The sequence below is a fragment of the Gavialis gangeticus genome, unplaced genomic scaffold (assembly GCF_001723915.1).
Source record: "Gavialis gangeticus isolate Ggan-Ray unplaced genomic scaffold, GavGan_comp1, whole genome shotgun sequence".
Taxonomy (NCBI): domain Eukaryota; kingdom Metazoa; phylum Chordata; order Crocodylia; family Gavialidae; genus Gavialis; species Gavialis gangeticus.
In genome coordinates, this window is record NW_017729022.1 from 62,836,580 (window position 1) to 62,846,030 (window position 9,451).

General features: G+C 42.5%; 2 protein-coding genes across 2 annotated transcripts in view; one reads left to right on the top strand and one right to left on the bottom strand.

Moving 5' to 3' along the window:
* DDX17 (DEAD-box helicase 17) overlaps positions 1-6,305 on the top strand; it is a 36,666-nt gene extending 30,361 nt beyond the window's left edge. Inside the window, exons 12-13 of the mRNA XM_019515200.1 lie at positions 2,996-3,232; positions 3,894-6,305. Of these exons, the coding sequence (XP_019370745.1) occupies positions 2,996-3,232; positions 3,894-4,441 (785 nt within the window). The 3' untranslated portion in view covers positions 4,442-6,305. The remainder of the gene's footprint in view (positions 1-2,995; positions 3,233-3,893) is intronic.
* Positions 6,306-6,568: 263 nt separating this feature from the next.
* Positions 6,569-9,451, bottom strand: part of KDELR3 (KDEL endoplasmic reticulum protein retention receptor 3) — a 15,773-nt gene continuing 12,890 nt past the window's right edge. Inside the window, exon 5 of the mRNA XM_019515201.1 lies at positions 6,569-8,072. Within this exon, the coding sequence (XP_019370746.1) occupies positions 8,032-8,072 (41 nt within the window). The 3' untranslated portion in view covers positions 6,569-8,031. The remainder of the gene's footprint in view (positions 8,073-9,451) is intronic.

Sequence of the window (9,451 nt, forward strand, 5' to 3'; positions counted from 1 at the left end):
AAGAGCTGCTTTCTGTAGCAGCATTTTTTTTGTTTTTTAAACAGGCTTGCTATGTGCTGGTAGCTTCTTTGTGCATCTTGCCTAGACATTTAAAACAGAACCCCCCATCTCTCCCCCGCCCCAAAAAATGCTCTCCCAAAACTACTCAATTGGTTACTACCTCAGAAAACAGTTTCCCCACTGCTCCTCACCCACTTCAAGCTGTGGGGGAAGGGTACCAGAGTCTGTTTCTTGTTACTGAACATCTCTGCTCATATTGGGGCCCTGAGTTTGCTGCTTTAAAGTCACTTAAGTGGCAAACTCCTGGACGACTTCCTCCAAGATCCTGGAAAGTGAAGGCTCTACCTAAATAACATAAAACAGGGGTGCGCGCTTTTTGGCTGAGTCACCAGGGCTTTCCTTCTTCCCAATGGAACGAGGTTTTCATAAAAAAACTCCTTCCAGGTAAGTTCTGAGTCCCATAATCTCTTTGTAATGATTCCCTGAAGGAGATGTCCTCCCTCTGCACTGATTTTTTTTTTTTTTTTCTTTAATTACTTTTTTTTGGTTACACTTCACTCTGCTAAAGTAAAAACATTGAATTTGTTTTGTTTTGTTTTCTTTAACAGAAGCTTTGATATCAGCTGCAGATCATTCTCAGTGCAGGGTCGGGGGCATATCTACATTGATGGTCGAAGCAGCTCCATAGACAGCATGTTTGCTAGTTTTTTCCCTCCTGAGTAATGATCAGAGACTTGGTCTGTTCTGTAAAGTGGTTTGGTGGTCTGACAAAGGGCCCTGCCTGAGCAGCTGTCCAAATAGCTGTTACAGTTTCAGTTCTTGATCCTGCTACACTATCTTCTAAAAGTGCAGGAAAATTGTGACTGTTCACAAATACATTGGAGCATGGCAGACTGGAAAGAACTTGCTCTGGTCTTTCTTCAGCCACTTATGTGCATACACAGGACCCCACCTAATCTGGAAGACATTTCCTGCCTTTTACTTCTCCTTCCCATCCCATCTCCACCCCCCTCAAATCAAACCAAGTCATTAGCATCTATGCTGGTAGCTACAGTTCCCCGTGCTTTCTTTCAGGAAAGCACTTTCTTGTAACCCCTGTGGTAATCCACTGTCTGCTGCTAATGGATGTACAGAATGGGATTGGAAAAGGATCATACAGCCTGCTGCTTGTCAGACTCTAGTTAAACCCTGGCTGTGAAGATGTCTCATATTTACCTATATCTTAACTTATATTTTCCCCTTTCAAAAAATCTTTGTGCCAAGGACCCTAGCTGGAGACTCGCGCAGCCCCCTGTGAAATCTGCCTTTTCACTTCCTTTTTTTTGGTGTGATTCAGGACTTGGGAGTCAGCAAAGACTGAGGAGCCCCCCTCCCACCCTTGCTGTAATAAGAAACAGACGTAAAGTCCCCCTTGACACAACACACTCATTTTTATTTCCACCCCTTAGCCCCTCTTTGAAATTGATGCAGTCTGGGCAATAGATGCAGTCTGACCCTTTGGATGTCATTTTTTGTAGCTTCATTTTTTTGACAATTGCCCATATTAACCCCTGGTGGGGCACAGAAAGCGTTGGAGGACCTGAAACTTTTACCTGAACCCAGGTTCTCCGGCGCTTCACAACCAAATGGGGCAACAGAGAAGCGTCTAAGCCAGTTCACAGAGCGAGCGTGTGTGGGGACTTCTCGCTGCCATGGACCCTTGATGCATGCTCCCCGCGCTCCAGTGGTCCCGTGTCAGAAGGCGGAGTTTTCGAAAGGAGGCCGCCAAAAATAAAAGGCAAAGAGACGGGATCGGCTGCAGCGGTTTCCCACAGGAGGAGGGAGTGTGCATCGGTCTGGTAAAAAACAGAGAATGTTTCTCTCTTTTAACAAGAACAACAACAACATCACAAAAATCTGTGTTTTATCTTGGATATTTTCTAAATATTCTTCTTAAAATGCAGATTTTTTTTTTGTGAGCTGTTAGGACTCTTACTGTGATACTGTGCTTCTTTTAATGCGTATGTTACTAAAGATATTTTAATTAAAGCATTACACTAACATTTACTTAGTTTGTCCCATACACTTAAGGAAAAACTTACTGGTGGAAAAGCAAGATTTTAATGTCTCTGCTAAGGTTTAAGAGCATTTTTGCGTATAGTACAACTTGCAATTTTGAGCACTTAAGCAGAATATCTAAAAGCTTTAAATGTTAGACTGAAGTGGAAGATTATCAAAACCCCTAAGTTTGTCAGGAGTAAGCTGGTGAAATGTTAGTGCAATGTGTTATAATAACTAAGAAGGCAGGTTAAGAAGTTTTAGTTGTGGTCTGCATTTTGTTTTTTAAATTGGCAGAATGTGAATACTATTTCATGTCAGGAATTGCTTAAATGTCAAGAGAAGGGAAAGTATTGCTGAATTTTGCAGAGATTATGCAGTATAAAGTAAAACTTAAAAAATGTGTGTAAAGTAAAATTAAGACAGATTTTTAATTCCCTTGTGTTTAATTTGAAGGTAAGTGAGTTAATTACTGTTAGTCTTTCCTGGACTTCTCCCAACAGAGTAAAAGTCTTGCTATGGCAGATCTCTCCCTCCTCCACTCTAACTTGCTGAGTCCACAACAGAGGTGGCATTTCACTTGCTGCAGCTAATGTTACAGAAAGAAAACTGAATTTCACTCTATTTCAAAACTGGCAGTGTGCAAGAACCCCTCGTGATAAGAGGATTCAGTAAGTGGAGGATAGATTTGAATGGAGGGAAACCTGCTTTAAGATTTGCAATCAGTTTTTCAGGGCATTTTTCTCTGCTCAAGCATGTCTAGCATTCAGACTACATACTCTTTTGGGATGAGTCTGTCTTATCTTTATTACATGCAATTACTAACTTTGGCTTTTTTCTTCTTATTACTGTCACCTGCATTCGTGCTCCCCACCTTTCGTTGGCACGCCCTTCTCTCCTTCTTCCCTTCCTCAACCCCACCCCTTCACTGTGCTTCGCCAACTGGGAAACTCGCAAGATGTGGAAGACGTAAAGTTTGTGATAAACTACGACTATCCAAACAGCTCTGAGGATTATGTGCACCGAATTGGCCGTACTGCCCGTAGCACCAACAAGGGTACTGCCTACACGTTCTTCACACCAGGGAACCTGAAACAAGCCAGGGAGCTGATCAAAGTGTTGGAGGAAGCTAACCAGGCCATCAATCCAAAACTGATGCAGCTTGTGGACCACAGAGGAGGAGGTGGTGGTGGAGGTAAATGGATGTTGAAAGGGTGTAGAAAGAATAGGTGCCACAGCATGGAGGGAAGCTGGAAAGAACCTGAGCAGACTTAATCAGTGTCAAACTCCTGCCATTTTACTCTTCTACAGATAGGCTGAATATAAAATACTTATTACTAATCTTGAGCAAACATTCATTCTACAGTCCACTTAACCAACTGAAGGAGGTTCAGTGCTTTAATTTCAAATTCATTTTCCTGATGAGAGTCTCTAGCAGCACTGTCCTCCTGTTTCTTGTCTAGCAGAATTGTAGGTAGCAGTGTGTTACATTTGGCCTTTTTCCAGAGACAGTTTTAGCTTCTAGTCTGCAAAGAAACAAAGTAAACTTTGGCCCAGTGAGTTTCAAGTCAGTGCTGTATTCTGCATTTCTTTTTCTTTCCTGTTTTGCTCTATCTATGAGAGAGTCCAGGGTACAGAATTTGAGCTTCGATTAAGAAAAAGGAAGCCATAGACAAACTTGTGTAGGAATAGTGACTCAGTAAAGAATTTTGTGCCATGACTTCTGGTCCTGTTGTGGAATGGTAGGTGGGTGGAAGAGCAGTTTGTGGAAGAAAAAAAAAAAAAAACCAGGATTTTGGAGACCTGTTGTAACTGAGTTTAAGCACAGCACTGAACCTCACCGTTTCCACCCGCAGGAGGTCGGTCTCGTTACCGTACCACCAGTTCCTCCAACAACCCTAATCTGATGTACCAGGAGGAGTGTGACCGGAGGCTCCGGGGAGTAAAAGAAGGCCGGAGAGACTCTGGCAGCTTCAGAGACCGTGAACGTAGTGACAGTTACACCAATGGAGCAAACAAGACCTATGGTAGTGCCTATGGAAGCCCAAATTCTGCATTTGGGGCAGCCCAGAGCCAATATGGCTACACTCAAGGGAGCTATGGAGCAGCTGCTGCCGCCTATGGCACAAGTGGTTATGGCACTGCAGAATACAGTGCTGCTAGTGGCTATAGTGCCACCACTACAGCTGCTGCTGCTGCTGTTGCTGCTGCTGCCGGGAGAACCTCACAAAGCTCGACTCAACAGCAGTATGCAGGGATAGGTCGGTCAGGCCAGCAGCCACAGCCTCTCATGTCGCAACAGTTTCCTCAGCCTCCAGGCACTAACATGATAGGCTACATGGGACAGACTGCCACCTATCAGTATCCGCCACCTCCCCCACCCCCTCCTCCTACACGCAAATGAGACTGCTCACTGCAGGTGACCAGTGTAAACTTCTTACATTTAAAGGAACCTTTTCTTTCTTTCTTTTTTTCTTTCTCCCATTGTGGTGTTTATCCCATGCAGGTTAGATTTAGAATTCACCATCCACAATCCTCCTGCCCACCAAAACATGACCCCTGGTCCACATGACTGATCTTGCTGTTGTCCTTTTTTTTTCTTTTCTTTTCTCTTTTTTTAATCTATATACAGTTGACTGGAAAATTGACTTATTTTATTTTTATTTTTATTTTATTTTATTTTTTTGTCTTGCATGTTGAAGAAATTGAGACAGTTTTTTCTTTTCAATTTTTTCACCCCTCTGAAGAATATGGGTAGAAGGCCAGATAAGTCCCAGCCCAATCTTCTTGGTGTCTGAGGCTTGTGTATGAAAACACACTCTAACTGGGAGGAAGCCTCTGTGCTATTATGTGCTCATTTTATTTCAGGAGGTATCAAGAGGTGGAGAATTTTTGGGGAGCTAAAAGCACTACCTTTAATGTAAATTCAAGGAAACAGTGCTCTTTCCCTCCCCTTGGGAGGGTTTCACCTTTTCATTTTTAAAACAGCTGAATTATGATGCTTTTAGCCTGGTTTGGGTAGATTTCTGCAGGAAGACTCTGCTTGTTTGGCTCAGCTTGGAGGCATTCTGAATTGCTCTGTGGGTTAAGTGTGAACTCCCATGTTCTGATTCGTGTTTCTGTAGTGCCTGAAGTAGCTTCACTGATACTGGCAGCATGTGGTAGGGTCTGGGGAGTAAAGTCCCAAGTGTCAGAAACCAAAAACTCATTGAAGAAGTTCTTATGTTGATTTACATTGCAGGGATTAAATTGGTTATAGACCTCTTAAATCAGGCTCTGCCCCCATATTCCTGTTGGTGGGTTAACTGAAGAAAGAGCTCAGCAGATGACAGAAATACTGATAAGAATTAAGATGATCATCCTGTCTTGCCTGTATGTCCCAAGACACCTCTGGCCATGGCGCAGGTTCAGAGTGCTGCTGTGCTGAATGACATGTTGTTTTCTCACTTAAAGCTCAAGGGAGATAGGGGTGGGCACTGGCTGGAATATCCCCTTGTAATATGGGGAGAGCTGGTTAGGATGTTTTGATTCTGAAGCTACATTTCCTTCATTATTGGTCTGATCAGTGCTTTTCTTGGCTTTTGAGTGCATTTCCCCAGTCCAGCAGAACCTTTGAGCTCAGCTCTTGCAGGTAGGTAGCATTATAGAAAATGGTAGAGAAGAGTGGAACTTTTATAAATATTTTAATTCAATCCTGTTTTATTCTACAGGCTAAAGGTAGGTTTGAGGGTTTTCCCTTTAGTAGCAAAGTGTCGTCGACTGTGTAACTTCCATTAGCAGACAGTTGAGGGATAGTAGATCGTAAGAGTTGGCTGCTCTTGTGTTTGAATAACATTGTGGAACATCAGATTCATGTCCTGATTTGCAGGGCATACAAGAGTTAGTGCATGTTTTTCTTGTTTGGAATTGTTCAGGATGGACAAACAAAGGCAGACCAACCCACTTGTGGCAGAGTGGAATTTGTATAGTCCAGAGAAAGAGCTTGCTTATAAAGAAAACCTTTTCTTAGTTCTTCCCCTTGCCTCCCTTCCTTCCCCTCTTTTTTTTTTTCTCCCCTGCTTCCCCTTGTGCTTCCTCCTTGCCCTGCCCCCCCCGCCCCCCCCAGCCCCTGGAATATAATTGGGGGAAACTAGTAATTTGTTTGTTTGGAACGTACAGGTAGGTTATTGGCACAATCTGAGGGGAGAGTGCAGAGTGGACTGTTAGACCTTGTAAGTCCCCCTCAACCCATCTTCTGATTTCCTTAAGATAAACCAAGGTTATTTTTTTTAAATTAATTACTGGTTTGGCAAAGAAATTTGGCGCTTGTCTTAAAATGAAGGCCAGAAAGGAATTCTTCATTGTTCAAGCACTGACTGGTCTGTCTTTTGCCTCCCCCACAAGCAAGTGTGGAGCTATTTTTTCATTTGTGAGTTAGATGCAGAAATGTATCTATGGGTATGGAGGGACTTGGGGATGGGACGTACTGCTCACCTGGCCTAAAAGGCTCTCTGGACTGCCAGGATTGCCTTGTGGTCTGCTATAGCTTTCACTTCCTTCAGGGACTTGCGCAGGTGTAAAACAATTATGCTAAGTCTTGCAATGTTTTAACGTAACTTGAGGTCAACTGCAGTCCAGAGTCTCATGGCCAACCTTGAGTGCTAACCTGATCGTTTTATGCACAGTGGCATGTGCTGCTGCCCCTGTCCCACCTGGTGCTTGTTGCTCTGTTCCATGTACCAGCTAAAGAGCCCTTGTTACAACATTATTGTCTACTATAGTTGGCATTGTTTTCAATCTGTAAATGTTTGTGGGAGTGTCAAATGAGTCAGGCATCTCTCCTCCCCTCCCACTTCCTGAAACAATGTACTGTGTGGACTTCTCTCAACAACAGAAGGCTAAGTGGCTTTTGTGTGGGATCAGTGCTCTGTTTCACACCCTTGCTGGTCTCTGAACACATTCCTGTTGTATTAACGAAGACTTGAATTGAGAGATTCATAGATCTGTGGTGTTCAGACACAGGATACTAAGAGCTATGTTACTCTTTGTAAATTGTCCTTTTGATACCATCTTGTTTTCTTTTGTAGGTATAAATAAAAACACTGTTGTCAATAAAATTTTGAACTTGTCTTTATTTACGCAGTGCAAACTGTCTTCACCCCCATTTTCCATTCCCTCCCCAATTTATATAAAAGATGCAGTCCGGGGTAGCACTTGTCAGTAAGCTAGTATAACTTGATAAAAATGCTTACTCTCTGTAGAACATCAGAAACTTATCATTGGAAGACACTGAATGGAGAGGAATGTTTGAGTACTTCCAGTATTGAAAGGTCCTCTGTGGTCATCCTTGGAGTTTGAAACGAAGAGATTCCCTTAATATTATAGGCCTTAGGTAGCATGAGAACTGGTGACTCCATCTCTTGGGTTGCTAGTTCATAACTATTTATATGGTATTAATTGTAAAGTCAATCTATCACTTGTTGCCCAGGACCAGCTGTGAAATAGATTGGTATTCTTCGTTTAGTTGTTAGCAAACATACCCCTATATCACCCAATTGCATTACTGTTGGCAGTCTTTAGACATGGCAGTCTTTAAACAAAGACTATTGAATGGGGGTGAAGACAAATCTTGCCTCCTTCCTTGAGGTGATCTGTTAAGCAGACTTTGAAAATAGGTGCTGGAAGGGAGAGAGCTTGCACTGCTACACCTACTGTGAGAAGAGAGGACTTCGTCAATAGCCAATACCATTTATAAGCATAAATTCACTTAAGCAAAAAAACCCCCCCAAAACAAACAAAAACAACCCCCCAAAAAAACACTCAAGAGGAAAGTCATGAAGAAATCAAAATCTTCTCTGCTATCCAAGCCTCTTGTTTTCCTGATTCTGGATGGAGATTTGTAGCTGAGCCTTTTTTTTGTGTCTTTTTTTTTTTTAAATCCAATAAGGGGCAGAAAAGAATAGCTGTCATCCTGATACTGCATCTGCAGGAGCTTCATGCGTAATGGAAGTGTCTTCAGACTGGCATTGGAAGACTTAGCTTCTTTCCCTTCAGGACTATGCAAAGAAGAAAAGAGAATGAATGTCAGAGAAACTTGCTCACTTCTGCAAGTCCCCATGCCCTGCCATTTAAGGTCCAATGTAATTGTTAAGGTTGGCAGCTTGCAGAACTACAGGGAGTGACAAGAAATGGTGGCAGAAGGTTGCTAGAAATTAGATGGTTATTTTAAAATATTCTGGTATGTGCATGTTCTTATCGACTTGTTCTCTACTTGCTAGAAAGGCCAGCAGAGCAAGCCTAACGCCAACTAAGAGGATCGGAGTGGAAGTGCCAAGCTGTATTATCAAGAACTTTGGTCCTGCTTGAAATGGCTTGAGAGAGTAGTGTACAGGTTTAGTGTGTTTAATATGTGCAAAACTGATGAGTTTGCGAAGAGGGAATCATTCCTATTCAACTTTTTGGTTGGAGCCAGCAACTGCAAAACTGCTTTTGGGGAAAGAGGCTTTATGAACTTCACATTAACTCTTGAACCAGAAAAATTTGTGAATTATCCTGACTTTGATAGTGATTCACAGTCATGTAGGCTCTTAAATTCCTAATTTCTTCAGAACTGCATTCAGCCATGCAGTGTGTAGGCTCTGGTCAAACCTGACAGCAGCTCAAACATTTTATATAGATGGAGAATAACTTCTTAATGTTTACACAAACCAATGGTTTTGTAAATTTATAACGCAAACTTTTTGTGGATATTTTTTTAAATCTGGATGCAACAATATTGGACTCACTTGGTTATCTTCTAGTGACCAGCAATGTTACAATAGCATACATTCTAAAGACAACTGGTAGTGACACCTATTAAAGTTGCTTCACTTGTTTTTCCATTAGAAGATCCTGTTTTCAGGGTCTTAAACACTTTCTGAAATTTAATTCTTCAAACTGAAATTGCTTGTGCATCCCCCTCTGGCTGACACCTTGTGAAGTTTTATTTAATTGACTGTTTGAGAGTGAGATTAAGGGAAAATGCATTGTATGGTCCATGTTTAAAATTATGTATTGCAACTTCCTTGAAAAAGTATAGCATTTCCATGGATTTTTGGGGGGCTTGGAATTTGGTGTGTATGTGGTGGTGGCATCGTTGTATGAAAGTCTGCCTAAAATTGGCTGTATTGAGTCCCTGAAACTTGGAGTCTGTATTTTCAAAGGGTGCTGAGACATCTAGCTCCCCACTGTAACTCATAGGGCCTTACAGAAAGTGCCCTGACTTAGTGCCCCCCCGCCCCTTTGCTGTTTGGTAGGGGCAGAGAGGCTCTTTGCAGCTTCTCTCCCAGAGGGACCCACCCCCCAGTGCTGTCTGCAGGATGGGAAGGGGAAAAGAGAAGGAAAGGGAGAGCTGTGGACTGGAGTTTGCCCAGTTGGGGGGGGTTTTACAGATATA